The 19,331-nt window shown below is 40.6% G+C and overlaps 1 protein-coding gene across 2 annotated transcripts in view; it reads left to right on the plus strand.

Moving 5' to 3' along the window:
* Window positions 1-19,331, plus strand: part of LOC129176998 (contactin-associated protein-like 4) — an 81,812-nt gene that overhangs the window by 57,725 nt on the left and 4,756 nt on the right. For both annotated transcript variants that reach the window (XM_054767663.1, XM_054767662.1), the window contains exons 18-22: window positions 83-322; window positions 3,303-3,527; window positions 4,314-4,447; window positions 15,464-15,551; window positions 17,926-18,150. In XM_054767663.1, coding sequence (XP_054623638.1) covers window positions 83-322; window positions 3,303-3,527; window positions 4,314-4,447; window positions 15,464-15,551; window positions 17,926-18,150 — 912 coding nt within the window. The remainder of the gene's footprint in view (window positions 1-82; window positions 323-3,302; window positions 3,528-4,313; window positions 4,448-15,463; window positions 15,552-17,925; window positions 18,151-19,331) is intronic.

Raw genomic sequence — 19,331 nt, forward strand, 5'->3', positions numbered from 1 at the left:
GGCGCCTTGCATGGGTTTATGACTCCATAATGATATGATTGCTTTTCAAAAAATGAGTATTATAAACCGAGCATCTGTTCAGGGGGCACAGCATCCCGCCAGAAGGGCTTCCGGGGTTGCATCCGTGCCCTGCAGCTCAACGGCGCCACCCTGGACCTGGAGGAGAGGGCCCGCATCACGCCTGGCGTTGGCCCCGGCTGCCCGGGTCACTGCGGCAGCTACGGCCTGCTCTGCCGAAACCATGGGCGCTGCCTGGAGAGAAACAACGGCTTCCACTGTGACTGCGGCCCGTCGGCCTACGCCGGGGTCTTCTGTCACACAGGTGAGTGCCAACCCCATAAAGACAATTAAAATAAACTACACTAGATCCCACTATGGCAAATAGTGAAAAAACGTGAATAATGACTTCACCCATTAAAAGCCCCAAAAGCCAAATTGTGATACTCTAACGCTATTCCCACAGTTATTAAATACATAAAATAGAGTTTTACACACTCAGAAACAACTACAGTTATACAGTATATAGTATTGTACTTAAAAACATGCACTTACACAACATCACGTTCTGTCAAAGCATCTTCTGCTGGAAAATGTTGAGTGAATTGACTTATGAGACAGCGCCCTCTGCTGGATTCAAAGCGCAGCACTCTTTTTTCCCCCCTGCAGATAGTGCCATCATATTTAAGTCATCAATAAAAATAACTATTATTTACAACAAAGGAGACAAAATAAATCCTAGAATATGCTAAGGTGGGAATGCCGATCCAGGCATCTACTGTAGGGGGTGTGGGGGTGTCCAAAGTCCGGCCCAGGTTCCATTTGCATTTTTTATTGGAAACTCAGCATATTCTAAACACAAGACTAAACACAGTTTCACATAAGAACAATTAAAATTTGGTTTGTCTACAGTCTAAGCTGAGATGTTTTTAACTGCACACAGTGGTTCTCGATTATTTTCCCACGTAGGGCACAGAATATCCCCCCCCGGAACTTATATGGCAGCAGCATTTTGCATACAATCATCTATTTATCAAAACAGATAAATACAATGGACTAAAATAATGTCAAAACGTTTTAAAGTTAAGGTAGTAGCTTGAAAATGGTTAGAGATAAAGGCATACTGTAAATTAGAAAAATCATCAGTACGACCGAAAGTTTGTGATGGGAGTAAATTTACTCATCAAATTTGCATATTATGACATCACCAGGCTCAGAATTTCAGATCTTTGTCTCCATGATACCGGCTCATCAACAGGCTCATCAAAATGTCTGATCCACTTGTGATACTCTTCCTCATCTCTCAAGCAAACCCAGCCATCATCATCGTCATTTACAGCTGGATCTTGAACACCACTGCTACCTCAACCGCTGTTATTACCGCTGTTATTACGTAGATAGATATAAAGTGTCTATCTATCTATTATGCCTGTGAATATTCTCATTCATCCAGGTCATTGTATTCTCAGGTCATATCGATCTATTAGCAGTGCATTTTCTGCCGAGGAGTCTCCCGCAGATAGCGCCGCGTATTTGTTACATTCCTGCTACTCCCCTCACCATTAGCGGTGTTTTTACAACCCACCACTTCCCCTCCTGCCACCCCGATGCAAAGCATCAGCTGAAAGGGTCACTGACATGATTTATCATCTTTGCTTAAATATGTTCTATATTGATTGTAATTATGTTCTACGTTGCTCGGTTTTTGAAAGCGAATGGTAAATTCGTAAATATTACATTTATAGTATGTGGCGGGAGACATATTCAACTGACCGCTGCAAAAAAGGGACGTTTCAGGCATTGACATCAGCGAAGGCGTATACCGTAAAGCACCGTGTATAAACCGCACTTTTTTTCCACTGGTAAGAAGCAAAAAATCAGGGTGCGGTTTATACACGACGACACGATGACGATGTGACCAGACGCAGAAATTGACGAGAAGCCCATTTTAGAATAGCCGTCTGCCTCTTGTACAAGTACAAGAGGTAGATGGACCCGCGCCTCACGTACAGGGCTTTGCAATGTTCATTTCACTGAAGGCTGCTTTGAAGCAACACCTTTACAAGAAGCATTTGGCTAGAAAGTACAGTATACTGCAAAGACATTTTGGATGCAAGGATGCTATTCCTGATGCTATACAACACAGGACAAAAGGAGAAGGACGGCATCAGTTGCCGCAGAACGGAGTAAGTCATGTCTTATTTACATATTGTATTTTAAACACGATGCCACCATAGCAACAAGCATTCAAAGCATTATACATGTTAGAAAACATACTTTGACAGTGATAAAATAAATTGGGGGTTGGCGACGGCGACGAAATAGACAATAAAAAAGGTTCTAAAGACCCCTTTACGCTCATTAAAAAGACGATTTAAAACAATAATTGAAGGATAAGCAACTGCAAGGTAATTTTCAATTAACATTCTGTGTTTGAAGCCGACCATTTTCCATCTCTATGTCTTTGTCATCGGACACCTCCGCATCAGACATGCTTGTTACATCGTCGGTGGTTCCCTGTTCTGCAAGTTCTCTATTTAATTTCCAGATGTGTCTTCCTTCTCAAAAACTAATGACACGCCGCTCAAATCTTCGCTATAATCACTGTAAACATCTTCCGTCTCGTCCATCCTCTCATGTTTGTTTACTCTGCTTAAGATGAGAGCTGCGCCTACGCCGACATCACTTCCGGAAAAGCCCCTTTTCTGCGGCGGTCAGTGAACATGTCTCTTGCCATGTACTATACATTTTTACGAATTTACCGTTCGTTTTCAAAAAACGAAGAGCTTATAATGTAATTAAAATTGATAAATCATGTCAGTGACCTTTGCTCAAGAATATGCTGCGTGCGGACTGTGGTGAGCGGAATCGCACGCCGGTTCAAAGTTCATAAACTTCTAAACTTGACATAGAAACACTTCCACAAATGTTCCTCAGATTGAAGTTACAGTCCGCCGTCTCCTGGTGTAAAGTATTAACTTCACGAGGCACCATATTTGTAGAAATGGCTTGTTAAATACAGCAATGATGCTTGTCGCAATTTTGTGACTTTGGCGATTAAAGGGCTAGGTTCACTCACGGTCCCACTGACACTTGACTCCCCACTCTTCCAGAAGCACTTGTGTAGTATAATGTTGTAGTAATGTAATATATTTTAGTATGTAATTAAAGTCAACAAAAGTACCTCCTGTCCCCCCACATACTTAATTTTCTTTCTATGCGGCCCTGTTTGGACACCGTTGACTCAAAAGTTTCACAGCAAGTTTCCTTGGCCTTCCCGCACAAACATATGTGTCCTCCTCCAGAGGTGTCAGCTATCTTCAAGCCAACGACGTCTGTCCGCTACACCTTCAAGGAGCCCTACGAGTGGAGCAGGAACATCAGCACGCCGCCGTCCTCCATCTTGTCTGACGTGAGCCTGAGGGCGGAGAACGTCTCCCTGAGCTTCAGAACCAGCCAGAGTCCCGCTCTGCTGCTTTATGTGTCCTCATACCAGCGAGAGTACCTGGCCCTGCTCATCAACAAGCACAGTGAGGACCAGGCTTTTGTTTAGAAGGCTTCTTTTTCATTCCAGTACTGCTACTCGCCCTCATCTCACCTCTCGTCATCCTCTCAGACTCTCATCTTCAACTCTCATCCCTTCTGCGTCTTATCTTGTCCACCTTCCCCATCGTTTTTGCCTCACGTTGACCTCCCCTTCATCATCTAGCTCCTCGTCCTTCTGCTTGGCTGTGCTTTAGCAGTCCTATCAGGCTCTGTCAGTCGCTTTTTCTCTCCTGTCAGCCTCTGTTGCTTTTTCATCGGTCCAGCTGGGCCCGTTATTACGATTTGCTTCGGCCAGCGGGAGAAAAAGTCCATTGGCGGCATTAGTTGGACATGATGAGCGCTTTTGAGGGTTCTGCTAGATGGGAGGAAGGTCAGCGGGCCGGCCAATAGAACTTTTTGCTTTGTGTCCATTTACCGTTAGAAATATAACATTGCACAATCAATGATGTTCTTTATAGGATTCATTGTTGTATTTGACTCTAAATATTCATCAGAGGAGGACAATGTGTTTCATGTTTAAAAGGCCTCTCAGGGATTTCATGAAATCTCCTCTCACTGCTGGTGCTAATGCTAATATTAGCAAAATTAATTAGAGTGTGTTGTGTTATTGATAGGGAATGAGAGCTTAATCCTCTTAGTATGTAAAGCTTTATTCAGGCCAACGCTCCTTAAGTGAAAAATGTAACAAAATAGAAGGACGATTGAAGAAGATTAGAGCTTTTAATGGAGTGAAAAGGTGTGTATGTGTATGTGTGTGTGTGTGTGTGTAGATAAGCTGGAGGTGCGCTACAAGCTACACAGCAGCAGAGAAGCTGAGGTGTTGAGAAGCAGAGCGAAGAACTTGGCTGACGGTCGTCTTCACACGGTGACCATCAGGAGAACGAAAGACCTCGTGTCTCTGCAGGTGACGCACAAACGTTGACCACAATGTATCCCACACTGGCATCTTTCTCCTGCATTCCAATTCACGAGACTAAACTTTGACAATAACACGTCATTCATTAGTCAGCATTAGAAGGAGATACACTCATCCCTTGCCACATTGTGGTTCGAATTTCGCAGCCTCTCCCTATTACAGTTTTTCCAACATACAGTCAAACTTGTCTATAGCGGCCACTAGAGGGAGTCTGCAAAAGTGGCCGCTATAGACAGGTGGCCTCTATAGACAGGTTGGCGTCCAGTTTGAATGTTGACTAGTAGAGGAAAAAAAAGAAAAAAAAGGGAAAAAAAATAAAAATTATAATGTTGACCAGTAGATGGCACTGCGGACTGCTGATAAAAGTTGTACAGCACTACTAGGCTTGTTATTATCATGGTTCATGGTTTTAATCCTGAACATGCATGAGTCAAACAGTAGCACATTACATAGTATAATTCACAATTTTGCATGTCCGAAAAGGAGTAGGAAGAAGCAAAGCTTATTTAATCCTACCCCTCATCAGTTTCACATCAGTTGCAATACATTTATTCACCTCTTGTTCTTCCAAGTGTACTTTGTAGGTCTACATGACAATGTAGTGCAATCATAGCCAAGGTTTTTACTTACTAAAAGGAAGCTAGAGGCTTAATAATAACTGATAACTGATAAAATACTTCAGTTAAGTACAACCGAACTCAGTTTTGCTCCCGCTGCCGCATGCATGCGAGCGTATGTTTTTTTTTTATTGTATTGTCGCTGGGAGCACGTCCTGTTCCCAGTCTAATTTGCGGTAATGTTTTGGTGCAAATGCTCTTAAAGTTACATGTTTGACCAGGAAATAGCAAGCTCAAAAGAAGATGGCTTTTTTATGTGGAACAACTGACAGTTTGTGTGGATCTTGTGAATGATTGTGACTGAGCTAGGACTCAGTAATTAAAGTCTACACACGACGCCTTCATTGACTGAAAAACAAAACTTTTTCGTGCATGAAGCTTCTACTTGAGTTGGTAATTTGGCTGCTATATGCAGTCAGATATTGACCAAGGGAGACAAAATGGGTGGCCGCTGGCCGCGTTGGACAGGTGACTGCTATACACAGGGTCTATAACATGTAAATTTGCTGGGGGGGATTTTTCAGTGGCTGCTATAGGCAGGTGGCCCTTCTATAAAGGTGGCCGCTAAGACAGGTTTGACTGTATATTAATTAATAAGTCATGCTGTTTCTTGGTTGTATACGGCCCATTATTAGTGAAAAAATTTGCATTTTCAAGCAAATTGTACATATTTTTGCCTAAATTTATCATTTTCAAGCATACAAATGGCTAAATGAATAAATAAATGAACTAAAGTACAAATATAAGCCATTAAGAAGATGAGAAGACGGGCTAACTTGACACTGTGCCAGATGTGGTGTTTCCAGATGCTAGGGCGGCTGGCAACGTCCATGCTGACATGCGTGTGGCGCGTTATGGCAGTAGTGAAGCCATTTATATCTTATCAATATATACCATATTGGATAATATGAATGTAAATGTGACGATAAGGGTTTTATTTCATGTCTAGAGTGCTCTAATAATGTTTAAAAAATGTACATGATTGTAAACAGTTTTTCTGTGCTCTAACAACAAAAACATTCCTTTTGCAATGAAGAAATCTTACTTTGTGGAAATTCACTTAGCACGGTTTGGTCTGGACACAATTTAATTTTTTTATTTATTTATGTAACCTTTATTTAACCAGAAAAGACCCACTGAGATCAGGATCTCATTTCCAGGGGCGACCTGGCCAAGGGGTCAGCAGCAAATGTCAACATATTCCAAAAAGTTTAAGGCAATAAATTACAAACAGGAAAAAATTAAAAACACAAGCATTGCTCATAGGTTTGTTGCTGCCTAGTGTACAAAACAGAACGAAAAGCTTTGACTGAGACCAGTTCTGACATTTTCAGTTCAGTCTGTATAGTGATAACCGCGATAAACCACGATAAATGAGGGATTACTTTACCTCAAATATTTAAAATGAGATATGTCATGGGCATCCAAAGTGCGGCTCGGGGGCTATTTTTGGCACACCGCTCATTTTTTTATTGGCCCTGTCCCTTGTAAAAAGATTATTAACGACATATATTATTAGATATTACACTAACTAGCTTTGTCACCTATCACACAAAGCTAAGATGAGGTTGTTTGTTTAGCTTAGCATATATTGAGCTACACTGGATTGCTTTTAGCATCTTTAATGTACAAAATGTATCAAAGTGCCCCTGTATAGATTGAACACCTGCGGTCTTAAATGTCATTGATCATATTCACATAGTCATTATGCTTAGTCATGATGGTAAGTACGTTGTTGAGTGTTTCCAGCTAAGAATGTTGATGAATAGAGCGTTCTTAAAGAGTGACAAGATAATGACCTCAACGAGATGCCGAAGTAACATCAGAAGCATTTAAAGAGCGTCTGATGAAATATGACTCAGCTCCACGGCATCCTCTTATCTCGTTAGCAGTAGATGATGTATGAAGTGAAATTCATCTAAGCGCTGTGTTTAATTAATATTATCTTATAAGATCACACACAAGGTGACCTTCCCTCTTCTTCAGTCATGATATTATCGTCTTTGTAACAAGGCAAGCTCTCACTGGGACCATTTCATCCACTTTTGACATAAAAGCTATCATATACATTGAAACAACCAGGAGTTGTTACCAAAGGCGACACAGCATCACCTACCCTATGATATTGATGGACCAGCCTGGTTAGCGTTAGGCAATTAATAGATCGCAACTGGACAGTCCAGGGTGTCTTAGTAGACGTTTTGCCTCTCATCCGAGCAGGCTTCTTTGGTTCATGCTCAAGACTAGACAGATGAAGAATGCTGATGAAATTGTCCTATCGAGTCTTGAGCAGGTTTCATCAGTTCATGTTAAAGACTACATAGGACAACTAGTCTTGTGATCGACTTATTCTTGAGCAGGCTGCATCAGTTCATGCTCAAGTCTAGCATGAACTGAAGCAGTCGCTCAAGACTACATATGACAGCTATTCCTCAGGCTCAGGACTAGATAGGACAGATAGTTCTCATGGCTCAAAACTAGATAGGACAATGAGTCTTGAGAGTTAACTGATGAAGCTTGCTCCAGGCTAGATAGGACAGGTATTCTTGAGGAAGCCTGGTCAAGGCTAGATAGGACAGTCAGTCCGCTTGCTCAAGACTACAGTAGATAGGACAGTTAGTCCTCATGCTGGGGAATAAATAGGACAGCTAATCATCTTGAGCATTAGCTGATGAACCTGCTCGGATAACAGGAGTCTTGTAAGGGCGTTTCAGCCTTTCATCCACAAATCTGTTATTCCAGATTGGAATCCGGTGAGATGAAAAGTTGCGTGTGTACAACATCTTCCAATAAGACAAAATCTGCTTATGAAAGTTAGATAAAGTGATAGGAAGCTTCTCAATATGGAAGTCACATCTTAGCAGGAATTTATTCACAATTTATCAAATAACTTTTTTGGAATGCAATACCAAAAGGAATACATTTTATATCCATGATTTTAACCAACAAAATTTCAGTGTACCATTTAAGCAATCAAAATCTATTACCTTGAGTCCTCTATCTTTAAATTCTTTGACCATATTGCCCTTTTTGATGGGTTTTGAGCGGGATGGTAGTAGGTTTTATTTCTCCAGATTAAATTAAAGGTAAGTTGATTTATATCTTGAATGATTCTAGTAGGAATGGCATGAGAGTGAGCAGGGTAAATACATCTTGATAAACTTTCCATTTTATTTAAATAGATACGTCCGAGAATCTCTTTGCTGCCATAAATTTAGTTTGGTTTTGCAATCTTTTAATTTTACTTTCTACTTTGCTGAAAGTTACGTTGGTGTTTGGATAAATTAATTCCTAATTATTTCACCTCTGACTTTACAGATATGTTGAAAATATTTTCACATTATTGGATCAGAAACAATTCACATTTATGAAGTTTTAAACAACGTTCTGATACATTAAAGCATGTTTTAATCTCTTCAATTGCAATTGGAATTTGAGCCTCATCTTTTAGGAACAGAGCTGTGTCATCTGCCAGTTTGCTGACTATTACTTCTGTACCTAAAACATTTCTTCATAGACTTACTGCTGTTTTAGGAAGATGGCTAATATTTCCACTGCTTAGATAAATAGGGTGACAATGGACACCCTTGAAGGATGTCACCTTGGATTTGGAACTTGGTGTTGTGCCTGAAGCTAAGAAAATACAGCTATTAATATTTTTATAAAGTCCTTCAATTATTCCTAGAAACTTAATGCCAAATCCAATGTATTCTAGCACTTGAAAAAGAAAGGTGTGTTCCAGTGAATCAAAGGCTTTATAAAAATCCAAGAAGAGCAGAAATTCATCATCTGTGATTCAAGAAAGAAAGTAATTGAGATTAATCAGTCTGGACTCCAGCTAACCAAAGTGAGAGCCATTATTCACAAATGGTGAAAACATGAGACAGTGGTGAACCTTCCCAGGAGTGGCTGGCCAACCAAAACTATACAAGGGCGCAGCGACAACTCTTCCAAAAGACCCCACAACAACATCCAAAGAACTGCAGGCCTCACTTGCCTCATTTAAGGTCAGCGTTCACATGACTCCATCTTAAAAAAGACACTGGGCAAAAACGGTAGAGTTCCAAGGTTTAAAACCACTGCTGAACAAAAAGAACATTAAGGCTCGTATCAATTTTGTCAGGAAACATGTTGATGATCCCCAATATCTTTGGGAAAACACACAATGGTCTGACAAGACAAAGTTAAACTTTTTTGGAAAAGTAACATTGTAAAAGTATTGTAAAAGTAACACCACATTTCAGATAAAGAACATCATGCCAACAGTAAAATATGGTGGTGGTAGTGTGATGGTCTGGGGCTGTTTTGCTGCTTTAGGACCTGGAAGACTTGCTGTGATAAATACAACCATGAATTCTGCTGTCTACCAAAAAATCCTGAAGGAGAATGTCCGGCCATCTGTTCTTGACCTCAAGCTGAAACCAACTTGTGTTCTGCAGCAGGACAATGATCCAAAACACACCAGCAAGTCCACCTCTGAATGGCTGAAGAAAAACAAAATGAAGACTTTGGAGTGGCCTAGTCAAAGTCCGGACCTGAATCCTATTGAGATGCTGTGGCATGACCTTAAAAAGGCAGTTCTTTCTCAAAAACCCTCCAATGTGGATGAAATTACAACAATTCTGCAAATATGAGTGGGTCAAAATTCTTTCACAGCGCTGTAAGAGACTCATTGCAAGTTATTGCAAACGCTTGATTGCAGTTGTTGCTGCTAAGGGTGGACCAACCAGTTATTAGGTTTAGGGGGCAATCACTTTTCCACACAGGGCCATGTAGGTCTGGATTGTTTCTCTCTTAACAATAAAAAGTTCCATTTACTAATATTTAAATTTGTTTGATGATCTGAAACATTTAAGTGTGACAAACACACAAAAGGGCAAACACTTTTTTACCCCACTATAAGATTGCAAATCATGTCTTTTGAGATTAGCCAATAATCCAAACTAGATTTTTGAGTATTATTAGGCTTAAACCATGTGAAATGTTTCCTGTTTGAGTTGTTTTGCTGCCACATGTCGACAAGTTGTAAAGCATTATTTGTACGATTAGTTGAAGAATGAGGGGTTCGAGGAGGGCATCGATCCAGAGTGTCATTTGCAACAAGATTAAAGTCACCACCAATAAGTACAAACGGGCTGGAGAATATTGATTGAAGGTTTTCACATTGTGAAAACAAATTCTGTTCATACTCTCATTGTTGAAACCATATATATTGATTAACATAATGTTTACATTTTCAACGTTAACAACCAATGTTACCCAGTTGCCATCAGTGTCTGAATGAATATTTTTACCTGGGCAATTGTTTAACAATGTAGCCAATCCTGCAGACCTCCTAGATCCATGACTGAAATATGCTTTGTCTCCCCCTTGTTTTGACCGAAAATGGACATCTTCGGATGCTGGCTGAGTCTCTTGTAAAAAAAAACAAATTTGCATTTTTCCCTTTACAGAAGAGAAATAAGGCTTTTCGTTTGGTAATGTCGCTTAGTCCCCTTCATTGAACTGAAATAAAACTGAAGCCACATTGCAACATTAAACACTGGCAGAACCACTAATCTTAAATGTAATGTGAAAAAAGAGAGCGAGAGAGAGACAGAGAAAAAAAGCATATTTGTTGCTTATATAGAACATTCCTTTATGTTAGTCCAATGAGGTCTAAAAAAGTAGTTTTTTCATACATGACAGTTTTGACTGCTCACATTCAATCTTCTTCAGAGTGGTCACCTGATGTTCGTGTGACGTGTCTTGTCGGAAACGGAAACATGCCCACAGGACCATAAGTCGGGACGAGGGCGCCTTTTTACTCTCCCACACCTGGGATGTAGTCCTTTAAGAAGCACTGCCTTCACTGGCTGAAAGACAACGACAACATCGGTGTAAATCAGCTGACAAGACACGTCACACGATAAAAAGAACTGTTTAGGATCACATTGTCTTAGAGCATAAGTCCTTCAATAAAGACTGGGATAACTTATGGTGTTACCCTCAGCCATTTATGTACCCATAAGGTCCATGGAACACCGCTTTCAGACATTCTCTTCCAGCCGTTTCCATTTTCAGCCAGACTGCTTGGTGTGCTTGGTGTGTATTCACTGAATATGGTGCCCAGCTCCTTGCATAGGTGGTGGGCTTTGGTTTTCAGCCACAGTTCATCCCTGTGATGTCTTGTGGCAAACTGGGTGATGATCTGTCTTGGGTGGTTGTCCATCCTTCTTTTGAGGCGGTGCACTGTGTCAACGATGAAGTCTATATTTTCCTTCCAATGTGATAAGATTTTGCCAAGAAAATTTGGGGGGATTTGTCCGCAGTTTTCTTGTTTTTCTTCTCTCACACCATTAAGACACAAGTTCCACCGTCGCTTGTGACGATCCACTTCACTGGTTTTTATTTTCCAACACTCTCTTTGAGAAGCATCATTTCCTTCTCCGTTTCTTTCATTTTGCTCTTGCAGTCCTAAATTTCAGATGAGCTAAACTCAATGATTTTGGCAATGTTAGTAATCACAAGTGTGTTTTGTGCTAGCTGTACGCTGAAACTTTCCATCATGTCATTTAGCTTAGTGACGGGGGCAAGGATGGTAGCGGCAGTGGGATCTTGGCCTGTACTTTTAGTATTACAGCATCTCTTTCGTGTGTGGAATCACTTCTAATCTTCTTAAGACCAGGAGGCTTGGATGGAGTTGAAAGGCTGTTCTTGTTGTTGGTAGTTATTGCCACCTTTTCTGGTTTGGCATAATTGTTTGCATAGCTTTGGCGGTAGGCAGCAGGCTAGCTTTAATCAGAGTTTTAGCATTCCCAGCAGCCATTGTTGAGCCAATGGTTTCTTCCTCTTTTGTTGACGTTTTGACGAAACAAACTGGTTTGGTTTGGTTTAGTTTAGTTTATTTGAACATGAAGGTTACAATGGAATACATCTCATGAATCATCCTTTCACAGTTCCACATGTCCAAAAGGAGTAGGAAGAAGCAAAGCTTATTTAATCCTACCCCCCATCCATTCCACATCTAGTACAGTACATATTGTTCACTTCCTGCTTTCCATATCATATTTTTATATAATTACTCAGTTGTCTCGTCTGATTGAGTGTATCCTCGTCGTCTGATCTCGGCGGGTTAGGTACACAACTCGCACCTCCGGATATCGGTGACTCGGGTCAGTACTGGATCGGCACCTTCCATATTTATAACTGAATCTTTGACCTGAACTGCTGGAGCCACCGCTTGATCCGCTTCTTCTCCCTTTTATCTTTGGCATTGTTACTGTTGCTTAGCAACACCGTCTGTTAGCCGTTAACTTGTGGTATAATGCCTTCGGTGATTACTCTTTATAACAGCGAGTTTGTATCTCACCAGTCCTTGTTAGCCGGAGAAATCTCCACAGGATGACTCCAAGATATTTTAAAAGTCCGGCTTCGTGAGCAGCTGTCAAGCCGCTGCTAGCTTGATAGCTTGCCTTTAACGGCTGTCGGCTCCAACTAACGTTTGTTTTGGTGAGTTTAGTCCACTCCCTGGTCCGAATTGAGGCAGAAGTCTCAGCACTCACTTGGAGAGTTGTAATCACAAACTGTGGACACAAAAAGTTTAAAACTTCGGTAGTTACAGACGGAGCTTTTCCGTGAGCGTCCTTTCCATACAACAGGAAGTCTGTGCATGGAAGTGTACAAAAGCGCCTTTAAGTCAAGGTTGTCTTTGTCAGCGATATGCTTGTTTTGAATGGTTGTTTGGGGATTTTTATCGGAGTGTCTTCAGACGCGTATTCCTCCTTGTCGGGAAAAAAAAAACACATTTGGAGGAGCCTGTCGCTATGCAATCCGTACCGGAAACGCAATCGCTTCTACACATGTGCAGAACGTGTCTACATCCAGCCGGCCTATTTTTTGGCAGTTACAGAGCATAAACGTCAGGCAAAAAGATTTTTGCTATGTATGTGCAATGTACGTCACCAATGACAACATTATCTATCTTTTTTTTCTTATATTCATGGTGCAAGTGTAAAAATGTGGATAAATTATATGTCCTCTTTTCTTGGTTTCATTAATTATTTCAAGGGTTTTTTTGGCCACTGAAAAAATCTAGACAAAAGCATTTGCTAGCAAGATATGTTTGGATGGTTGGATGGATTTATTCTTGTATATTATATGTAACCGGATATGCTAATGAAGTCTAACCCTAACCCTAACCCAAAATGACTCGCAGAAGTAATTCCACTTTGTCGTCAGTCCAGACAAGCCGCCTGACCTTATGCGCATGCGTTCTTTCTTCTTCTATCGCTTTGGTGTGTCATGTGGTTCTGTCTGTGTCTGTTTACAGCGCCACAAGTAGATGTGCCTTATGTATTACATCGTTTTCACCCAGTGATCTGTTCTTGTGTGGATGTGACTATTTACTGATCCAACACTGTGTGGACACCATTTTTTTTCAACCCGCAAAAAAACCCCAAAAAACAGGAGCGTTCCCTTGTGGACGGGGCCTTAAAACAACCTCAACTGTCCATATGCGACTGAATCAATGCCCTGAGAATAAAATTACCTGGATAAATAAGAATGTTCACAGATATTACTGTTGAAAGTTTATTTATTTCTTTGGATACCCATTAGCATCCGCTTCTGTGTTGGTTAGTCTTCCTGGGGTCCACCATTAAAATGACAAATTACTTCAAATTACACATGCCATAACATTATGAATACAAATTAATTCCAACCACATTCATATAGAGAGTTTAGCACAATAATAATATATCACAATATGTTCAGACAGATCATACACAAAATATATACGTTCATAACAATAGCATGAGAAGACACATGATATACTTGTGAAGCTGCTACAGATCTTCTACCTGTGATAGCTAGTGCCCTCCTGTATGCAGTAGTGTGCTATCTATCTATCTATCTATCTATCTATCTATCTATCTATCTATCTATCTATCTATCTATCTATCTATCTATCTATCTATCTATCTATCTATCTATCTATCTATCTATCTATCTATCTAATCCACCCAACAGGTCAATGTAAAGACATGAGAGCAAAAAATACTTGGCATATGGCATATAATAGGAGGCAGTTTATTCCATTTGCTCTAAAAATAATAATAAATTACTTTTTGGGTGAGCTATTTAACTGGTGTTAAATGATGATGTCATTGGTATAGATACTTAAGCTTTTTTGGAAAATGAATAACCTAATGTGTAACACTTTTACAAACTGTATAATGATCAAATAATGCTTATTTCAAGGCTTGATGCTGATGATATAATGCAGACAAGTTCTGCCGGTAATTAGTCCAGGCTGCGGCTTTCAACCAGTGAAACAAGACGTGCCGCTAACTATTCATGGACGGTATTTCTATTTCCAGAAAACAGTTGAATCGTCTCCTCAACAGTAAAGACTTGCAGCAAGTCGACTGGCTCGCCTTTTTCATGAGGAAAGATTCCTTGTAGATTTAAGGCTTTCACCGAACAATTGCGGGGAGACAGGCTGCCGGGGTCAGCTGGAGTTACAGGTTCACTGCTTGTCTAACAAGATGTAACACGCAAGTTGGTTTGATAGAGTTCACTTGACGCTTTCAATTTATTGCCTGATTCCAAATGGTAAGTTTCTCATGCGTTTTGTTAATTATCTGCACTCATACATGACATTTGTTTGATTTATCAGAGTGAAATCTCTCAAGTTGTATGCTTTGGTTATTGAAGAGAACATAAGACAGCGGGAAATGTTAGTATCAGTACTTAAAAATGGGACAAAAGTGTGTCTAAATTGGGTCAAGTTACAGTTTGACATTATTAGATGGCATAAATATAGATCATAAAACAATTTGAATTCAAATCATAAACCAACTTGAATACAAAAACACAAGTCAAGTGACGCCTTGTTGACGGAATAAGTCGAAATTTCTTCAGATGAAAGCATATCTTGTGATCTCAAATGGCTACGTTTTTCACCGACTGCCTTTTTGCTCCCTCCTCGGCCCTCATTAAAAAAATCTCCAATGGACAACTTCACCCCAGATGATTGGATGATGCTTTTCATTCACCCACCTCTCACGATCAACCATAAAGACAAGAACTTGCTTCATAAGAGGAAGTCATAAGCGAATGAAGGTCATTTGGTTTATCATTAATACATGCTAAACACTTCTTTTTTCAGACCAGAGTTAGCTAGTTTTTCATACCTGAGAGTTTTGACTGCTCACTTGCAGTCTTCTTCAGAGTGGTCATATATGATAGCCAACTCTGGTCTGAAAAAAAGAACTTTTTAGCATATGAGGAAGTCATTTTTCACCCACTTCTCTGAGAAGATGATTGCATGCACAAGCAGTTCTTATGTCCTGCATAATTGTCAAGCTAAAAGAAATATTCTGTAATTTTGGGTTATGTTTTTCAGGTAGACCAAAACACCAGAGAAGCCTTCAACCTCACATCTGATGGAGAATTCAATGCTGTGAAGTCGCTGTTGCTGGGCAGAATAAATGGTGAGTAAAATAAACAAGAGACCATTATTTATGTTTTGCCCTGTTTTTCTGCCATAACAGATTTGCTGTACAACAAGTGAGTCTGGTATACTCTCCCTGTTCAAGTTATATTGCGGTTTTATTTCAAAGCCAACAAACAGTACATGTTTTAAGAAGGGACGGACAAAAAGGAAATATTTCTCTTGGTCAGATGTCTGCCCTGTCTTCATTGTAACTGTGGTTAAAAGTACATTTGTTCAGTGCAGTCTATTGTAAAATATTAATGAAGAACTAGGTGTACGGAGAAAGTGGGGGGACCAAAAAATGAACCTTGTGAAACACCACAGGCCAAGAGGGTGTCGAATCATTTACAGTGGTGTGAAAAAGCGTTTGCCCTCTTCCTGATTTCTTGCGTGTTTGTCACGCTTAAATGTTTGAGATCATCAAACAAATTTCAATATTAGTCAACGACAACACAATCACAATCACTTTTTCACACAAGGCCATGTAGGTTTGGATTTATTTGCTCCCTTAATAATAAAAAGTTCCATTTAAAAACTGCATTTTCTGTTCAGTTGTGTTGTCATTGACTAATATTTACATTTTTTGATGATCTGAAACATTTACGTGTGACAAACATGCAATAAATCTGGACGGGGACAAACACTTTTTGACACCACTGTAGTAGATTCGTAGTAGCAGCTACAACTGCTGTCATTATGTTACCTTTCGTCATTGGAAAAACAGTGAAAGGCATCATGCTTAGGTCATGCATGTAAGGTTAGAACAGGTTTCAAAATGTACCTGCATTGTTTAGTGACTCAGTTAAATTAAAAACTCTGTATGTCCAGTCCTATGTTTTGTCATTGTAGTCAAGTAATGTTAATAATGGTGTCGTTTCATTCTCATGAACCCAATATCGTGTATCGTCACGTCCCGTGAGCTGAGCGTATCTACTACTTAACATTTTTGCATTTTAAGCTAATTCTTTCAAGCTAAACTTTTCAAAATTCAGAACAACTTCAACAAGATCAAGTTCAGACTTTTCTTAAAGGGAAAGTTCGGATTTTTTGACATGAAGTTGTTGTCCATTAACAGCGACTTACGCCCCACATGGTCTCCTAAGTCCAGTTCTGGTCAGATTTGTGTGATGAAGAATGTAGTTCCGCTTAGTTGCTGGAGACAATTAAGTAAAGAGTTTGGCTTCTAAAAACAATATGGGTTCAAAAGATTACAACATTTGCATCACAAAAATGCCTGGACTTAAGAGACCAAGCGGGGGGTAAGTCGCTGTTAATGGACTACAGTGCTGATGGATATGTCATACAACTTCATGTAAAAAAATCCAAACTATCCCTTTAAAGGCACTAAGCTGAAAACAGCCACACTGTGGCCGCTGTAACGTTTCTGTTTTTCAGCTTTGTTTAGAAAGCCTGTGGAGTTATTTTGTCTAAAACTCCCTTAAACAACACCTGGAGTAATGCTTACACTTAGCGGTGTGGTGAGGTGTAAACGTAGTGTTTAACACGGCCCTGTCAGCGTCAGCGTGCCAGGCGTCAGATCGACATCAGAAAAGTGGCGGGAAAGTGGATTTTCTGTCGCCTCCCGTCGACCCCGTCATCCATCAGAACCACTAATGGAAGTGGAGGGACTGTGAAGGAAGGGAGGGGGTGCAGTGATGGAATGCTTGGACCGAGAGGAGCTTTTAGGCTGCTGCCTCATCAGCATGTGTCATGTGAACACACAATTACACTAGTTCATGTTTACCAGGGGTGTATCTGTATCGAACCGTTCAACACACATGTGTACTGAACAATACGCAGTTTCATATTTATTTTATCAACTTCTGACGCCGCTCTGTAGGGGTGCATCGATACAGAAAAATTCACGGTTCGGTTTGGTTCGATACGTTTGTGTAACGGTTCGATATTTGTTCCATACAAAAATAAATTACATTGCCTTTTTTAATTTTAATTTTATTGAAATTGCCAACATTTTAACTCATTTTTCAACATTTTCAGCATGAGGCGGAGCTCAGTGGCTCTGTGCTTGACAATGCAACCTAAGCCAGAGTAGTTGATCGCAGATACACTACGCTGTGCTGAAAGCTCTGTAGCTGCAATCAACTACTCTGGCTTAGGTTGCATTGTCAAGCGCAGAGCCACTGAGCTCCGCCTCCCACATCCATACCGTGCTGAAAATGTTGAAAAATGTGAAAAATGTTGGCAATTTCAATAAAATTTAAATTTAAAAAGGCAATGTAATTTATTTTTTGTATCAAAAAAATATAGAACCGTAACACAAACCGAATCATGAATTTTGTGTATCGTTGCACCCCTAATGTTTACTGAAGGTGTCATCCCTCCCGACCAACCTCCCCCGCCCCCCCATGCAGATCCAAATGATGTGGATCCAGATCTGGCTCGCTTGGCTTCCCTGGGCTTCAGCGGCTGTCTGTCAGTGGTTCGCTTCAACACCGTCAGCCCCCTGAAGGACGCTCTGCTCCAGCCACCGGGCACCATTCCCCATGTGGTCATCAGCGGCCCGCTGCTACGCTCCAATTGTGGATCCACGACGTCCACCAATCCCCATGCGGCGCACAACACGCCCCACCAATCAGGTGAGTGCTGGGAGGGGTCTGTTTTCATGCACATGTTGCATGGAAAAGAAGCAAGATAATTGTCTTGTCAGGCAGGCATGGTGGTGGTAGCATCACAGTCTGGGGCTGCATGAGTGCTGCCGCTACTGCAAGGAGCTGTGATTCATTTAAGGGAAAAATGAATTCCAGCATGTATTGTGACATTGTGATGCAAAGCATCTTCCCCCTCCCCTTTTCTTCTAAACGTGTCCCTACCCATAACTGCATGCAGCATATCATGCATTATCTTTCTGGCTGGGACATCAAAGTAGCCGCACATCAAACACTTAATATTGTCAATAGCCACAAAACTAGCGGCTTTTACTGGTCTTTTGGCAAAATAATTGTCTTACCTACAGTCAAGCACAGTGGCGGTAGCGTCATGGTGCTCGAGTGCTGCCAGCAATTGTTCTGTTACATTGTACAGGGCAGGTACAATTAGGGCTGGCAAAAATAGCACATTCATAGCCGTAACTAATTTGTTGCACCAATTACGTGAACATTTGTAGCGTAATTAACACATGCACATCATGGCAAGTCACACCTGTCTATTCTGATGGTAGACAGAGGCACAGTGTAACGTATCCACAAAGTAACGTACAGTCTAACACTCTTTTAGACCTTTATTCTGACCTGAACACATCAACATCAGTGCAATTTCAACACCATATACTGTATGTATCTCCAACTCACAAAAACACCTCTAATTCATGCTCGGAATAGTGATAGTAGAAACTAATTGTCACTAGACGACTGCGAGGTCCGAATATCACAACAACATCTTTATTATGCATGTATGTGTGGTCTAAATGAACAGAAAGACAAAGAAAAACAATAAGTACATATTCTTATTGCTCACATTGTAACTCTTAATGTAGGAGGAGAAGTTGCTGCACTTAAATCCCAGAAAATGCACTAAAAACGTGAATTCTGCTGTTTTTGAACGCAACCCCTCATTGCTCATAATAACACGGTAGGTTAAAATGTTCTGGTACTATTAAATAGACTAGTGTTAGGCAAATGTGTGATATCTTTTATCCATCCAACCATCTTCTATGCCGCTTATCCTCATTAGGGTCGCGGGCAACGTTCCCTCTGAGCTGCACGTGTGCGCAATTGTGTGCTGATCCTGTGCTCAAGAAATCCTAGCAAAATAAACCACA

The sequence above is a fragment of the Dunckerocampus dactyliophorus genome, chromosome 2 (genome assembly GCF_027744805.1).
Source record: "Dunckerocampus dactyliophorus isolate RoL2022-P2 chromosome 2, RoL_Ddac_1.1, whole genome shotgun sequence".
NCBI classification, from domain to species: domain Eukaryota; kingdom Metazoa; phylum Chordata; class Actinopteri; order Syngnathiformes; family Syngnathidae; genus Dunckerocampus; species Dunckerocampus dactyliophorus.